We start from the raw sequence: 18,345 nt of genomic DNA, 5'->3' as shown, positions 1-18,345 counted from the left end.
GGCTAGCGGAAAGGTTGATGTCTTTTTCTGTGGCTAAACCAACTAGGCTTGTACTTTAACAATTTTATTCATATTTACAGATGGCATACAAGTTTGTTATTAAGGCACATCAAAGATTCCATAAGGCATTTCTGCCAAAAAATGCATTTTGATAAATAAATAAAGTTTACGTTCAAAAGGCTCTCCTGTGAAGTAGTGACGTGCGGCATACGCCTAGTTTCCTGAAACGAGTCACATATGCTGGTTTGTGAAGTGATTAGTAATTCCTATCAGAATCCAGCCAGAGGAAGGAGATCCAACTATTTGAATTCATTATCACCCACAACCTGTGATTGCTATGGTGAAGGACTTAACAAAGAAGACTACCTAAATCATCTAAACTGGAACAACCATCTCAGTAACAGTCCAACCCCTTACAAATTGGATCAGTTTATAAAAATGTAAGTTATTTGTCTTTGTATATTATAGGATAAATTAATCAATCAATGCGTATGAGGAAACATAGATATTAAAACTATTCTAAAAATCTACCTGCGACAAAGCATGCTGGGAAATATGAGAAGGAGGCCCCTCCCACATATTTTTCACTCAGAAAGTTAATGGTAATTAATGAACTCAACACAGTGGAGTAAGAACACCACATAATTGAAAATATGTCTTGCCTCAAATGTCCTGGGCCTCGTTTCCCAGCTGTGAGGTAACTTAAGCATTAAGATGACTGTACCAAATTCATCGTTATTTACCAGCCACATTTTTAAGCGTGTTTCCCGAACAAGCGTGTAGAGTGAAAATATAAAAGCCAGTTGATGCTTGATCTGAAAATGTGGTCGGAGGCTTCGTATGGAGGGTGTGAAGCAATTGCGGAGTCTCCGGAGGCATACGGAGGCCAAATCAAGCTCTGTACCGCATCGCCGTGGCCTCTCAAATGTTTTAACAATGCGGAGGGCTCCGTATAGCTCCGCATTGACATGATTGGTTGACGGTAGGTGGGGGCGGTACGTCCTGTATAAACACAAACACAATTCCTTGACAACTTCAACGCTCCTCTAAGTGCAAGAAGTATGAAAGCCCTGAAGTCTGCGGAGGCTGCATCGCAGTAAATGCTGACGTCGGATTGGCCATGCATAGTTTTTTTGTGCCACAGCTAAGAGTGTCGTTGGGGCCATGTTCGGTTTTTCACTTGCATCAAAAGCAAACACGACTAATAGCTGACATTTCATGTGAAATGTAGGCAAGGCCGATACATTTCGCAGAATAGTTTTTATGAATGAAAATAACACCGTAATCTACAAACTAACCATTTGTCATGTAATGTTCATTGATTTCAAGATTTGAACCCCGGGTGTCTCCTTTCCTCAACAGTGCTTTTTGCACACTGCACCACAAAATATATCTGTCTCAGATAGTTTCTTTTTATACAGTAACTAACCCTCTACTGCACACATTTAGTTTTTTCAGTCTGAGGATCTCATCTCGTGGGAGTCTGTATTTTTGAAGGATCGCTCCATTGTGAGTCTGCAATTGGCTCAGGTTGGTGCAAATATATAGCCTACACCCACTGACTGCGCGGACGGCGCCGCCAGTTATGTTGGAGAGCAACAATCGGCTGAATAGCAGCCATACTGTTGTTCCGCTGATCTCTGACAATGTCTTGGCATTTATAGTGTTCCGGGTGTTTCCAATTTGCACTGGATAAGATTCAGCTGTGTATAAAACTAAGCTTGACTAAATGTTACAAATGCATATTTCAAATGTACAGTACATTAGAAGAACAAAAAAAGGATAGCACTCCGGTGAATAAACTTAAATAAACATTTGTATTGCCCCACGAATGTTTCGGGTATGAGCCCTTCTTCAGGGTACATAGGAGGCAATGGCAATCAATGTTATGACAACAATACAGACTACACACAGGTGGGCATAAGTATAGATTCTCAAAGTCAGTATTGACCCAATCAAGAGATCCCAGCAGAGGGAGCTGTGGGGGAAACATGAAAATAAAAGACAAATAAATATACACTACCGTTCAAAAGTTTGGGGTCAATTAGAAATGTCCTTGTTTTCCATGAAAACATACATGAAATGAGTTTGAATAGGAAATATAGCAAAATGCATAGGAAATGCAAGGTTAGAAATAATGATTTTTAATTGAAATAATAATTGTGTCCTTCAAACTTTGCTTTCGTCAAAGAATCCTACATTTGCAGCAATTACAGCCTTGCAGACCTTTGGCATTCTAGTTGTCAATTTGTAGAGGTAATCTGAAGAGATTTCACCCCATGCTTCCTGAAGCACCTCCCACAAGTTGGATTGGCTTGATGGGCACTTCTTACGTACCATACGGTCAAGCTGCTCCCACAACAGCTCAATAGGGTTGAGATCCGGTGACTGTGCTGGCCACTCCATTATAGACAGAATACCAGCTGACTGCTTCTTCCCTAAATAGTTATTGAATAGTTTGGAGCTGTGCTTTGGGTCATTGTCCTGTTGTAGGAGGAAACTGGCTCCAATCAAGCACCGTCCACAGGGTATGGCATGGCGTTGCAAAATGGAGTGATAACCTTCCTTCTTCAAGATCCCCTTTACCCTGTACACATCTCCCACTTTACCACCACCAAAGCACCCCCAGACCATCACATTGCCTCCACCATAATTGACAGATGGCATCAAGCACTCCTCCAACATCTTTTAATTTGGTCTGTGTCTCACAAATGTTCTACTTTGTGATCCGAACACCTCAAACTTCGATTCGTCTGTCCATAACACTTTTTTCCAATCTTCCTCTGTCCAGTGTCTGCGTTCTTTTGCCCATCTTAATCTTTTCTTTTTATTGGCCAGTCTGAGATATGGCTTTTTCTTTGCAACTCTGCCTAGAAGGTCAGCATTCCGGAGTCGCCTCTTCACTGTTGACGTTGAGACTGGTGTTTTGCGGGTACTATTTAATGAAGCTGCTAGTTGAGGACCTGTGAGGCATCTGTTTCTCAAACTAGACACTCTAATGTATTTGTCCTCTTGCTCAGTTGTGCACCGGGGCCTCCCACTCCTCTTTCTATTCTGGTTAGAGCCAGTTTGTGCTGTTCTGTGAAGGGAGTAGTACACAGCGTTGTACGAGATCTTCAGTTTCTTGGCAATTTCTTGCATTGAATAGCCTTCATTCCTCAAAACAAGAATAGACTGTATCAGAAGAAAGTTATTTGTTTCTGGACATTTTGAGCCTGTAATCGAACCCACAATTGCTGATGCTCCAGATACTCATCTAGTCTCAAGAAGGCCAGTTTTATTGCTTTTTTAATCAGCACAACAGTTTTCAGCTGTGCTAACATAATTGCAAAAGGGTTTTCTAATGATCAATTAGCCTTTTAAAATTATAAACTTGGATTAGCAAACACAACGTGCAATTGGAACAGAGGACTGATGGTTGCTGATAATGGGCCTCTGTACACCTATGTAGATATTCCATTAAAAATCTGCCGTTTCCAGCTACAATAGCCATTTACAACATTAACAATGTCTACACTGTATTTCTGATCAATTTTATGTTCTTTTAATGGACACATTTTTTTTTTCTTTAGAAAACAAGGAAATGTCTAAGTGACCCCAAACTTTTGAACTTAGACAAACACACAGTAAAGATACATTATGATGTCATAGCCTAAATGTTAGCAGGGTATTTTCAGCCTACATATTTATTAACCTTCTACAAAAAACAAGAAAAGGAACATTCTTCATTGAGACCTGCTGGGGCAAGGGTGCCCAAGCTGTCTATAGCCAATGTCTCTCTTTGGAGAACTCTCTTATCCATCCCCATTCGGGTGAGAGGATAGAATGACCTGTAGCACGAAATATGTTATATGTCCTTATGTGTTCCTATAACTTTTTTATATGTGGGTAAGACCAAACGTGAACTTAAGACAAGGATTTGAAAGCATATAAGAGCTCCATTCGCAACCAAGACGAAAAATCCCCTCTTGCCAGGCATTTCAATTTCCATAATCATGAACTAAGTGCCTTACATTACTATATATGGGTATTGAATTGGTGAAGGTGCCACGTAGGGGAGGAGATGGGGATAAATGACTTCTCCAAAGCGAGACATAGACCTATTGGATCGCTTGAAATATGTATTTGTAAAAAAAATTACAATTTTTGTTCTTTGGATGTTATACTAGGATTCAGCACCCGATCTAAGTTAATATATGGGGGGAGTTGAGCACGTTGTTTATCTTTTCATGAAATATTACATTAGATTCTATACATTGCCCATATGAAATATTGATTTATGTCCATTCACACAAAACACATATAAATTGTTTTAGAATTATGTCTTGTGAGGTAAGGCAGAAAAGAAGCCTAATGATGCACTTTGGCTGCTCTAGATCAGGGTTTCCCAAAGTTGGTCCTAGGCCGAGTTAAGGTGACAGACATTCCTAACACTGATCTTAATAAAAGGCATGGAGAAAGTCACATCCATTTCTAATGACTAAATGCACTCTAAACCGGACGATGGGAAAGTAAACATTAGTGTTTAAAATCTGAATACAGGTATAGGTGTTCTCCTGGTTGGAAAAAGCTGCCTATGATGTTTAATCTTACATTCTAAACGCCTGTGTTTAAGATGAGAACACTTATTGGCAAATCTCAATGCTATATGTGTGTGTGTGCGCGCGCGCTGCATCACTTGCTCCCAGTCCCCACAGAGGCCAATTCCCGTGATGAGAAATCGTGCAATAAATCATCGGACTACAAAATGTCAGATTATTGCTTAATCTCATATTTCGGGGACTGTCCTCTGAGTTTCTATGCTATCCCTATAGTTCAATTAAATTGATAAAATAATCTATATCAGTCTACTCCCTTTTTGTGTTTAATAAAAGTCATAATATAAATTGCATAAGATGGTATGTGCATGAGGTTTGCTGGTGTGTTGAGAAAGTATAGGCTTGTATACTGTAAATATTCAAACATAAACTATTTGCCAGGGGTGCATGGTATTAAAGCTTTGGATAAAAGCGTCTGCTAAATGGCATATATAGGCTAAGGTCAAAATAAATCAGAATATGCCAGAATGAAAGTCAAATTGTTCCGCATTATTTGTCATTATTGTATTGACTTCACCAACAACTTCGCTTCATAAAATATGTGGTAATGCAGTTTCTAAACAGACAAACGTTAGCATGTGTGTGTCTTCTGTTATCAAGATGCTTTGGGGGATTTTAAATGCTGGCTTCTCTTCACGAACTCCAGTTGCTCTCTGGCCTCTTAGCCTATAAAATCTGCACGTTTCCCTTTAATTGTTAGCCTCCTTGCCCACACGGTTCTGTTAACTCAGTATCCTAGTTATGGCTGTTTGGGATGCTGATTGACTGACAATGGCCTAACCGCCTAAACGTTGGTTTTGCTCGTTGCCTCTGAAATTAATAAATAACATACCTGAACTTTTAAACTCTCTTATTTAAGTGCGGATCCTCTATAGAAATTAATCTGATGTTTTAAGTTTGGTCAACGCACCAGTTCTGAGCGCAGTGGTTTCAATAACCTTTGGATGCTGATTGCACTGCGCACAAATTTAGAACCGTTTGAAACTCACCATAGCAAGGGGTAGGCGCGCCGTTGTGTCCACTGCTTTCCGGGGGGGTTTTGCAAACTGGTCGTTGCATGAAGAGGTGGTATTTGTTGAAGTTGTTGCTTTCCTCTGAGGCGGCATCCAGTGACTGGCACTCCTGTTGTTGGAAAGGATTCCGAGACTTCTCCCGGTAACCCTGTTGTACTTTGCTTGGTAGGAACGTTGGGCTGTATTTGGGTTCACTCGTTTGGAATGTCCTTAAGGGATTTGACGGTTGGTGATCCCTGCCGTGTGGCGAAGACGTGTTATAATATGAATCCATCGATGTCATATTACAATATGAAACGCACGTATCTGCGTTCATTCCTAAATTAAAATAAAAAACCGAATCGAAAAAATCCAAACCGTTTCTTCGTTGTCCTTTTGCCCTGCAGCAAACACAGGCATGCACACACTCTCACACACACTTTCTCTCACACATACTCTGCCGCATCTGGGGTTTGTTATAAAATGAGTCAGATGCTTTCCAGAGTCTTGAAGCAGATTTAACAAATGCGAAGAAAGCCCCCTGAAGGTTTACCGGGGTAAGGAACCAAAATGCCTCGCTTTAGAGATGATGCCACTGGTCCCACTAAAGTCCTCAGCACACGACACTCCGACCTTGTCGCTTCATAGACTTTGTTAAAGTAGAACTAGCCCACCACCGTTATTATTCAGACACCAGAGATGGGTGGTCAAACTAAAGAGCAGATTTTGTTAACGAGAGAGACACAACACATTACATTGAGGGGGAGGGGGGGGGCGTAATTATTCTGAGTCAGTGGCATTATTTACCCTTTATTTATGCAGGTAGAAATATATATTTTTAGGATACGGTATTTCTACAGAAATACAAACACCAGCACAATGTTGAATAAACTATAAAATACACAATTTATTTACATTATTTTAGGCTTCATTATGCGCTCAATTCATTAACATTGAATGAAATGACCGCTATGGTAATCAAACTAATTTCTAATAAACATTTGTTTTATGTTATTAGCACTATACAGTTCTGTGTCGGCACGGTATACATTTTCATTTTCTCAGTCTGCCCTTCTGCTATTTACGACAACGTTTTCTGTAAGCAGTCAATTATGAAAATACTATTAGTCTTGTTCGTGATTGCTGCAGGGAAACGCGGTTATAGGAATTAAATCACTCCTCTACGAAAAAAAAAAAACACGTTTACTTTGAAGCTGCACTATTATAGCCTACTATATTACAATTTATTATGGGGTTATTGTAGACAGTAGACTATTACATTGCAATAATTAGAAGTAATTGAAATTGACAACAATGACGATGCCGATACCTATAGTCGACTTGTAACTAGGCCTATAGTAATGATAGTGACAATTTCTTGTGATAAAAGCAACATTGACATTGTATTTGAATTAAAAACAAATGTATAAAACTTGAAACCTATAGCTTCAATGTTTTGTGAAAATGTATAGATGTCAAAGTCCTACCGTTTTTGATGAACAAGTAATAAAGTAAAATCTAATTTATTTGATTGGTAATGTATTTGATTGCATGAACAACATGGTTTCATTTAGCTAACCTTTTAAATCTGACAGATTTATTTGTTGGATATGTTACTTTTTGGAATGGATTTTAGACCACGCGCTTTTTTTACTTGATCCATTGAATAAAAAGCTCAGAAGAAATTGTACATGAATCAAAAAGCAACAGTAGGAAATTCATTATTTTTTTCTACAAATGTAGACTGGAAATATTTTCACCTATATCACGGCCAATCGAAAACTAACAGGATACAAAATAAAAGTATTTAGGATAATTATTTCATGGATATTTAGACTAGAATAATGTATATTGATTTCTAATGATGAATGCCTACATTTTACTCACATATACTTTTGAAATTGATTTTGAGATGTATGTTTGTTTTCGTCTCAGTGTTATACCTGCCCCATGCATGCCCGTTGATAGAACATTAGCCTAATGTGTGCAACACAAATGAAGCTCCAAAAGTTCCAAATCCACATTGATGAACTAACTATGCATAGGCCCAATAGGAAAACGGTCGAGAGCAGACGTTTCAATACCTACCACTGGCCAATTCTATCCAAATTGAACATAATTAAATTACACAACATGATCTGAAAGAGGTATGAGCCTTGTTACAACTGCTTCCCCCTTATTGCCACGCGAGTTTGTTTCTTAATAGCCAGATAACGCGCAGAGGTTCGTGCTGAACCTCAGTGGTAAGCGTTTTGACTCATCACATATGCTGCTGTTTATCTATCCTGTTGCCTAGTCACTTTTCCCTACTTATATGTACATAAAGTATCTACCTCAATTACCTCGTACCATTTTTACATTTACATTTTAGTCATTTAGCAGACGCTCTTATCCAGAGCGACTTACAGTTAGTGAGTGCATACATAATTTTTTTAATTTTTTATTATACTGGCCCCCGTGGGAATCGAACCCACAACCCTGGCATTGCAAACGCCATGCTCTACCAACTGAGCTACATCCCTGCCGGCCATTCCCTCCCGTACCCTTACACATCGACTCGGTGGTACCTTGTGTATTTAGCCAAGTTATTGTTACTCATTGTGTATTTATTCCTCGTTATTTTTCTACTATTTCTCATTTATTCTCTCTTCATTGTTGGGAAGGCCCCGTAAGTAAAGCATTTAATTGTTAGTCTACACCTGTTGCTTACGAAGCATGTGACACGTTCAATTGGATTTGATTTGATTCAAGCGATGTCAATGGACAGCGACACTGGGTATTATATTGAGAGCTGTGCCATTGTGCTGGCTGATTGTTTAGGCTACGATTAACCTCGCACCTGTTCTCTCTGATTTGGTGAGAAGTGTCACATAGCCTAATATTATTTTGGGATTGAATATGGAGTGACCAACACCAGACTCACGTTTCATTGGAGGGGCACGATTTCCTTTGTGTTGTTGAGTTGAGTTTACTCGCAACTCTCATCATATGTCAGCTCTAAAAAGGTTCTAGCCTGTATACTGTATAAACCCAGTGAAGGTATGATTTCGCCTGGTCAGAAATATGGCTAGCTGTCTCGTCCGACACCAGCAGGCAGCGATCGAATTCATATTTTGCAACATTGTTGCCGAGGTCGGAGTGGCAAACAGCAAGGTTCATACCATAGAGCAGGACTGCCCAACCCTGTTCCTGGAGAGCTACTGTCCTGTAGGTTTTTGCTTCAACCCTAATCTAGCACACCTGATTCTAATAATTAGCAGGTTGATAAGATAAATCAGGTTAGTAACACCTGGGGTTGGAGAGAAAACCTACAGGAGGGTAGTTCTCCGGGAACAGGGTTGGGCAAACCTGCCATAGAGAATGCTAGAGCCATCTAGTGGCCAAAAGGCAATGTTAACATGGGCAGCGCAATTGAGGGCTTCCAACATTTTAATGTAGTCAATTGGATGGGACTTCATTAGCTGATCCCTACTGGTGACCCTGTTGGAGTCATGTCCAACCAGGTCATCGGGAGGGATCAGACAACTGTGATGAAGAAGCTTGACTACTTCAAAATGGAGATAGCCTCAATGGCGCTGCCCATGCTGTCACAGATGCTATTATAGCACAGATACAAAGATGAGTCTTCTATCTATCTCTATGGTTTGTACAAACCTCTGCGTTTGCAAACTAAATGCTAGCGAGAAGCAAGAGGAAATAAAGTGTGTAATAAAACAATACACTAAAAAGGGAGTCTATAAAGAACCTTTTTGATCAATTCAAATTTCAACTGCCATTCCAATAAAATAAAATAATTGCAGAATTACCGCAAAAATGGAAGGGGTAAAAAGTAAGGAATTTGTCTGTTGGCCCTGCATTAAAGACCAACATTGGTTAAAAATTGTGATAAATAAAAAAGTATACCAGTTTCATTTAAGGACCAAAAAATGGACAGCTGTGCCATATAGATTGCAAAATAGTTGGGAAGAGATTTTCGATGTACCGATTCCATGGCACATGGTTTATGAACTGACACACAAAATGATGCTGGATTCTAAACTTTGTGTTTTTCAATTTAAATTATTATACAAAATTCTTGCAACCAATATAATATTATATATATTAGGGATACAACCATCCCAGCTCTGCAGAATTTGCTGCGAAGAGAGAGAATCATTAGATCATTTGTTTTGGTAATGTCCATATATAGCTTGTTTTTGGTCACAGGTTCATAGTCAATCGATCAATAATTTAATAATACTCTTAGCAAAAATGTTTATCTTTAATTTACAATATTTAGAAACTATGAGAATAGAAAGGTTCAGAAGTTTAGTGAAACATCACAGCCCAGTTGAAAAATATATGGCAACTAGAAATCAAAACTGGATGGTGTACAGAGATAGATGCACTGTAAAACCGAATAAGTTAGCAGAACTCAATACATTTGTGGCAACTGATTGCTTCAGGTTTTTTTTTGTTATGAAACTTAAAAGTATTGATTGATACAGTACTTAATCATTTCTGTTAATTAATATACAATTTTGATTACAGGTTGCTTAAAAAAATATTAACTTTATTACTATGATCTACAGTAACTTAAAATATATCGATTTAACTCATTATGTTTAAGTAAACGTAACACACCACTTTCAAGTAGTTTTACTACAAACTTAATGTTGCATGAACTTAATATTTTTGTGTTATGCTTACTTCCTAGCCATTAACCTGTAATCAATTATTGTAAGTTGCGACAACTAATACGCAAATTAAAAACGACAAGTTACTTAAATCAAAAGGTAGTTGTACATGTAATCAAACACTTTGTGGCAACTGATTGCGTAGGTGTTTTTTTTTGTAGCATCAACTCAAACAAAATAATTGCAAATGTTAATAGAACAAAAATGAATGCTTTTAAACCAGGAATAATATGGATTTATTGTTGCAGTAACAATAACACTTTTACTGAAGAAAAGACTCCTGATCAGAGTACATTTAAAGAGAATACAGTAAAAGGTTCACATGTTAGAGAACATAGTGCAAGGTTCCACAATTAAAGAGCACAGATTGGGGTCATTGTGGCATTGTCTCAGTGGAGGTCAGGTTTGTGTCAGTTATTTTCAATTCAGTCGATTTGGTAAGTAAACTGAAATTCTAATATTTTCCTCATTGCTTCCTTTGAGGAAAATATTTGAATTTGAGTTTACTTCCTGAATTTACTGAATTTAAAATGGAATCGACCTGACCCTGACCTCCACAGAGACATTGCCCCATATGTAAGCCCCAAATTCAACTTGTCAGTGCTAGGCCTATTCAAGTGCCGTGTTACAAACAGTGGACAACATGCTTGAAAAAAGTTACAGTGGTAAACCTATTCAAGTGCCATGTTAATAACGGTGGACAACATGCTTAGAAAAAGTAATCTCGATGCATTTGAGCAAGGAAATAATAAATTAAGGAAAATGGCAGATCTAAGAAACACCATGACCTACAATTGTTAGCCTACATACTGCAAATATTCACTTTTAAAGAGAGTACTTTACAGTAGCACTTCCACCATGGTTGGGGTCACTTCCTTTTCAATTCAGGAAGTAAACTCAAATTTCAATATCAATTCCAATTTTTCGCATTGCCTCCTATGAGATGAAATTAGAGCTGGAATTTCAGTTTACTTCCTGAACTGAAATGGAATTGACCCCAACCCTGGTGGAGGTGCTACTGTAATCATGATTAGGGGGTAAGAGCAAGTGGATTTTGTGGTTCCTTTCCTAAACAATAACACCATTTCAACAATGTCAACAAATGTCAGTTTGGAAGTATAAAACAGCTTATTATTTCAAGTAAACAGAAATTCCAATATCATTTGAGACAGCTCAACGGGAACAATACCTTCCAAAAGATAATGAAAAACCTGTGATGGGGCGGAAATATTGCAGTGATGCAAAAGTATCACTTTGCACAACATTTTGGACATTAAAGTCATGGCTGGCTTTTGTTCTCAGGCTAATCTCTTTGCGGACGTGTAGTGACTTGGCTCAGTATTTGGTTCTGAGATTTTGCTTAGAATATCAGTGTTATTAAACAGTTCTTGAATCAGTTCTTGAATCTGAAGTCTAAAACACACTGTACTGGCATTACCATGGGATAGTTTCTCAAAAGATGTCAGCTTTAGCTGATAAAACAGCTTATAAAAAACCGAAATGCATATTAACCATAAACCCAAATGCTATGGAAACAAACACATAAAATAAATATAAATGCACAAGTGAAGATTCAGGAGTGTATGTTTTCATACAAAAAGTAAAGTCTCAACAATAGAATTCTATGCAAATTCCACCTGCATGGTTCAGGAAAAAGCCCAGGTAAAGCACTTGTGGTAGGTGGCCTGCAAGATTTTCTGTTCCGACTTCAAACAAAATACTCTGACAATCTTTTGTACTGTATTCTAGCAGCTCAGCATAACACTTCTTACAGAATCCAACCCAATGTCATCTAAACAATAAGACTCCAACCTTAAGCCACATCTTGTTATGTTAAAACAAAAACAAAGAGGGTTATCAGCTTGTGGCATTTGGTCAATGCCTACACATGTATCATCTAATCATTCTTCAGAGCCTTCAGTTTCCCATCTTCTAAACCGAACAGGATTTTCTGAATGAGCTCAAACATGTTGGACAGTTCTTTTGGATAACTGAGATGTAGAGCACAGATCAGACCAAACATTACCAGGAAAGCATCTGGCAGTCTGGGGAGGTCAATCACCAAAACTTAACTCTCCAAGACGACAGAGATCTTGACCGGATTGTAGTGGACGGAATTCCTGAGCGCTCTGGAGCAGATTTTCATCAAGGATCTCTCTGTACTTTGCTCCGTTCATCTCTCCCTCGATCCTGACTAGTCTCCCAGCCTGCTGCTGAAAAACACCCCACAGCATGATGCTGCCACCACCATGCTTCACCGTAGGGATTGTTCCAGGTTTCCTCCAGACGTGACGCTTGGCGTTCAGGCCAAATATTTCAATCTTGGTTTCATCAGACCAGAGAATCTTGGTCTGAGAGTTATTTAGGTGCCTTTTGGCAAACTCCAAGCAGGCTGTCATGTGCCTTTTACTGACTACCATAAAGGCCTGATTGGTGGAGTGCTGCAGAGATGGTTGTCCTTCTGGAAGGTTTCTCCCATCTCCACAGAGGAACTCTGGAGCTCTGTCAGAGTGAACGTTGGGTTCTTGTTCAACCCCCTGACCAAGGTCCTTCTCTAGGAAGAGACTTGGTGGTAATTTCTTCCATTTAAGAATGATGGAGGCCACTGTGTTCTTGGGGACCTTCAATGCTGCAGAAATGTTTTGGTACCCTTCTCCAGATCTTCGCCTCGACACAATCCTGTCTCGGCGCTCTACGGACAATTACTTCGACCTCATGGCTTGATTTTTGCTCTGACATGCACTGTCAACTGTGGGACCTTATACATACAGGTGTGTGCCTTTCCACATCATGTCCAATCAATTGAGTTGTAGAAACATCTCAAGGATGATCAATGGAAACAGGATGCACCTGAGCTCAATTTCGAGTCTCATAAGAAAGGGTCTGAAAACTTATGTAAATAAGGTATTTCTGTTTTTGTGTCCAAACAAAAGACTCCACTTCGCCAGATGATTACATGATCCATCAGGTTAGCCAGTGTGTCTGGGGGTGGTTACGGCCATCTATTGTATTACATGAACATGTGTAAATGTCTAGACATAGTGACCCATCCACTTGGCTAGATGTGGCTGGGGGGTAGTTAAATAATTTATTTCATGTGACCCATCAATTTAGGCAAGTGTGTCTGTGTACGCATCATCTAATAATTATAAAATATTTATTAAAAAATGTATCTGGACACTTTCTATTTTTGATATTGCTACTATGCAAATATGCACGTAACCATTTCACTGTACCGTTTATGCCTTCTGTATCCCGTGCATGTGACAAATAAACTTGTATTTTGTTTGCTATACTGTGTGTTGACCAGAGACGGTAATGTGAAGAACAACATGACCTGCACCAAAGTCAGATTAGGATATTGGCCAATGACTGGATGAAGTGTATTTTTACCTGGAGTCTTTCCTTATTGAAGGCTATTACTTTCACCACTTTCGTCTTTAAATCTTTGGTTGTTTACTACACTACCTTACTCACTCTGTTTAGCACATGGCTTCACATATGAATCCTTGAAGAGATGGGTGGGTCCAAGGCTTAAAAGAGTGTGAACGATGCTGAATAGGTGTAGACAAAGAAGAGCTCTCCAGTAGGTGTACCAAAACAATTGAGGGACATTTTCTAAAAATTGGGGTTACAAGTTTATGAACTTTAAAAGCAGAATTACAGTACTTTCCCATTGTTCCTCAACTGCAGTGTATGATATACCATTTTGTAACACTGAGTCTCTACTTTTATCCAATGTAAAAAACACAATTTCAAATTTTGACAATGAGGCATCCTGGAAATTGGTCTTCTCACGAAAACGTATGTAGCGTCCGAACGGTTTGGCCTAAAAACGAATGTTACCACTTTTCCAACAATTGTTTACAGACAGATTATTTCACTTATAGATCACTGTATCACAATTCCAGTGGGTCAGAAGTTTATATACACTAAGTTGAGTGTGCCTTTAAACAGCTTGGAAAATTCCAGAAAATGATGTCATGGCTTTGGAATCTTCTGATAGGCTAATTGACATCATTTGAGTCAATTGGTGGTGTACCTGTGGATGTATTTCAAGGCCTAACTTCAAACTCAGTGCCTCTTTGCTTGACATCATGGGAAAATCAAAAGAAATAAGCCAAGACCTCAGAAAGAAAATTGTAGACCTCCACAAGTCTGGTTCATCCTTAGGAGCAATTTCCAAACGCCTAAAGGTACCACGTTCATCTGTACAAACAATAGTACGCAAGTATAAACACCATTGGACCACGCAGCCGTCATACCGCTCAGGAAGGAGACGCGTTCAGTCTCCTAGAGATGAACGTGCTTTGGTGCAAAAAGTGCAAATCAATCCCAGTACAACAGCAAAGGACATTGTGAAGATGCTGGAGGAAACAGGTACAAAAGTATCTATATCCACAGTTAAACTAGTCCTATATCGACATAACCTGAAAGGCCACTCAGCAAGGAAGAAACCACTGCTCCATAACCGCCATAAAAAAGCCAGAGTATGGTTTGCAACTGGCATGGGGACAAAGATCGTACTTTTTGGAGAAATGTCCTCTGGTCTGATGAAACAAAAATAGAACTGTTTGGCCATAATGACCATCGTTATGTTTGGAGGAAAAAGGGGGATGCTTGCAAGCCGTAGAACACCATCCCAACCGTGAAGCACGGGGGTGGCAGCATCATGCTGTGGGGGTGCTTTGCTACAGGAGGGACTGGTGCACTTCACAAAATAGATGGCATCATGAGGAAGAAAAATTATGTGGATATATTGAAGCAACATCTCAAGACATCAGTCAGGAAGTTAAAGCTGGGTCGCAAATGGGTCTTCCAAATGGACAATGACCACAAGCATACTTCCAAAGTTGTGGCAAAATGGCTTAAGGACAACAAAGTCAAGGTATTGGAGTGGCCATCACAAAGCCCTGACCTCAATCCTATAGAACATTTGTGGGCAGGACTGAAAAAGCGTGTGCGAGCAAGGAGGCATAGAAACCTGACTCCGTTACACCAGCTCTGTCAGGAGGAATGGGCCAAAATTCACCCAACTTATTGTGGGAAGCTTGTGGAAGGCTACCCGAAATGTTTGACCCAAGTTAAACCATTTAAAGGCAATGCTACCAAATACTAATTGAGTGTATGTAAACTTCTGACCCACTGGGAATGTGATGAAAGAAATAAAAGCTGAAATAAATCACTCTCTACTATTATTCTGACATTTCACATTCTTAAAATAAAGTGGTGATCCTAACTGAGTTTAAATGTATTTGGCTAAAGTGTATGTAAACTTCCGACTTCAACTGTACCACTGCGCATGTGTAAAGCCTGGTCTGGTGATACCACCCTGGCGCCTCTCGTGTTGTGTAGGTATTTTTTTCAGAGACATTGAATGTCTATCGACTATCGTCATTCCTTAATTTCTCCTCTAAAATGTTATTTTCCCAATATAATTAAAGTTAGTTATTGTGTAGCAGCATAGCACGGCAATCTCCCTGTTCTGTTAGGCTGTTTGTAGCCTAATTTGCTTGTACATTGCATATTGAATACAGTGCATTGGGAAAGTATTCACACCCTTTGAATTTTTCAAAATTTTGTTACATTACAGACTTATTTTAAAATTATTTTATCAATCTACACACAGAACAACATCCACCTCTACGCAGACGACACCATTTTGTATACATCTGGCCCTTCATTGGACACTGTGTTAACAAACCTCCAAACGAGCTTCAATACCATACAACACTCCTTCCGTTGCCTCCAACTGCTCTTAAACGCTAGTAAAACTAAATGCATGCTCTTCAATCGAACGCTGCTTGCACCCGCCTGCCCGACTAGAATCACTACTCTCGGCGGGTCTGACTTAGAATATGTGGACAACTACAAATACCTAGGTGTCTGGTTAGACCGTAAACGCTCCTTCCAGACTCACATTAAGCATCTCCAATCCAAAGTTAAATCTAGAATTGGCTTCCTATTTCGCAACAAAGCCTCCTTCACTCATGCTGCCAAACATGCCCTCGTAAAACTGACTATCCTACCGATTCTTGACTTCGCCGATGTCATTTACAAAATAGGCTCCAAAACTCTACTCAGCAAATTGGATGTATTCTATCACAGTACCATCCGTTTTGTCACCAAAGCCCCATATACTACCCACCATTGTGACCTGTACGCTCTCGTTGGCTGGCCCTCACTACATATTAGTCGCCAAACCTACTGGCTCCATGTCATCTATAAATCACTTCTAGGCAAATCCCTGCCTTATCTTAGCTCATTGGTCACCATAGCAACACCCACCCGTAGTATGCATTCCAGCAGGTATATCTCACTGGTCATCCTTCCAGTTCTCTGCTACAAATGACTGGAACGAACTGCAAAAATCTCTGAAGCTGGAGACACTTATCTCCCTCACTACCTTTAAGCATCAGTTGTCAGAGCAGCTTACCGATCACTGCACCTGTACACAGCCCATCTGTTATTAGCCCACCCAACTACCTCATCCCCATATTGTTATTTACATTGTTATTTATTTTGCTAATTTGCACCCCAGTATCTCTATTTGCACATCATATTCTGCACATCTATCACTCCAGTGTTAATACTAAATTATAATTGTAATTATTTTGCACTATGGCCTATTTATTGCCTTACCTCCATAACTTACTACATTTGCACACACTCTATATAGATCTATTGTGTTATTGACTGTACGTTTTGTTTATTCCATATGTAACTCTGTGTTGTTGTTGTTTTTACCGCACTGCTTTGCTTTATCTTGGTCAGGTCGCAGTTGTAAATGAGAACTTGTTCTCAACTGGCTTACCTGGTTAAATAAAGGTGAATATTTTTTTTTTAAATACCCCATAATGACAAAGCAAAAACAGGTTTTTAGAACCTTTTGCAAATTTATTAAATATAAGAAACAGAAATATCTTATTTACATAGGTATTCAGACCCTTTGCAATGAGACTCAAAATTGAGCTCAGGTGCATCCGGTTTCCTTTGATCATCCTTGAGATGTTTCTACAACTTGATTGGAGTCCACCTGTGGTAAATTCAATTGATTGGACATGATTTGGAAAGGCACACATCTGTCTATATAAGGTCCCACAGTTGACAGTGCATCTCAGAGCAAAAACCAAGCCATGAGGTCGAAAGAATTGTCCGTAGAGCGCCGAGACAGGATTGTGTCGAGCCACAGATCTGAGAAAGGGTACCAAAATATGTCTGCAGCATTGAAGATCCCCAAGAACACAGTGGCCTCCATCATTCTTAAATGGAAGAAGTTTGGAACCACCAAGACTCTTCCTAGAGCTTGCCGCCCGAACAAACTGAGTAATCGGGGGAGAAGGGCCTTGGTCAGGGAGGTGAACAAGAACCCAATGGTCACTCTGAATGAGCTCCAGAGTTCCTCTGTGGAGATGGAAGAACCTTCCAGAAGGACAACCATCTCTGCAGCACTCCACCAATCAGGTCTTTATGGTAGAGTGGCCAGATGGAAACATCTAAAGGACTCAGACCATGAGAAACAAGATTCTCTGGTCTGATGAAACCAATATTGAACTCTTTGGTCTGAATTCCAAGCGTCACGTCTAGAGGAAGCCTGGTCTGAATACTTATGTAAATGTAATATTGCCGGGTTGTAAAGAAAATACATTAGCAAAAATCTCTAAAAACCTGTTTTTGCTTTGTCATTATGGGGTATTGCGTGCAGATTGATGGATTTGTAAAAAAATAAAAGGGTGTAACGTAATAAAGTGTGGAAAAAGTCAAGGGGTCTGAATACTTTCAGAATGCAATGTAAGCATATTTTTGTAGAGCTAACATTTACTGTTGTATCCCTATTATTCACTATTTATTTCATAATGAGGATTTTGCAAGAATTGTATTAAAACCTGTTACTGCAGTGGTCTAAATCAGGGTTACACAGTGTTTCTTTGTAGTCTTAAACAAATCTACTTTGAAACAAAAGTATACACCTCACAAACATGGTTATGGGCTTAAAAGAAGACCCCTGTACCATGTCAGATATAGAGTTGAAATGTATTCAATTTTGAGTTTGCATCCTGTCACACCTGCTCCCGCTCT

At 39.3% G+C, this 18,345-nt stretch overlaps 1 protein-coding gene across 1 annotated transcript in view; it reads right to left on the bottom strand.

The window, feature by feature from the left end:
* Positions 1 to 5,927, bottom strand: part of LOC311136877 (homeobox protein aristaless-like 4) — a gene marked incomplete at both ends in the record, with an annotated part of 84,010 nt that extends 78,083 nt beyond the window's left edge. Inside the window, one exon of the mRNA XM_084171190.1 lies at positions 5,588 to 5,927. Within this exon, the coding sequence (XP_084027316.1) occupies positions 5,588 to 5,927 (340 nt within the window). The remainder of the gene's footprint in view (positions 1 to 5,587) is intronic.
* Positions 5,928 to 18,345: the final 12,418 nt, after the last annotated feature.

This window comes from Coregonus lavaretus, assembly GCF_964263955.1.
Source record: "Coregonus lavaretus genome assembly, chromosome: 11".
Taxonomy (NCBI): Eukaryota; Metazoa; Chordata; class Actinopteri; order Salmoniformes; family Salmonidae; genus Coregonus; species Coregonus lavaretus.
The sequence above is the reverse complement of the archived record's forward strand: the minus strand, read 5'-3'. Positions and strand labels throughout refer to the sequence as shown.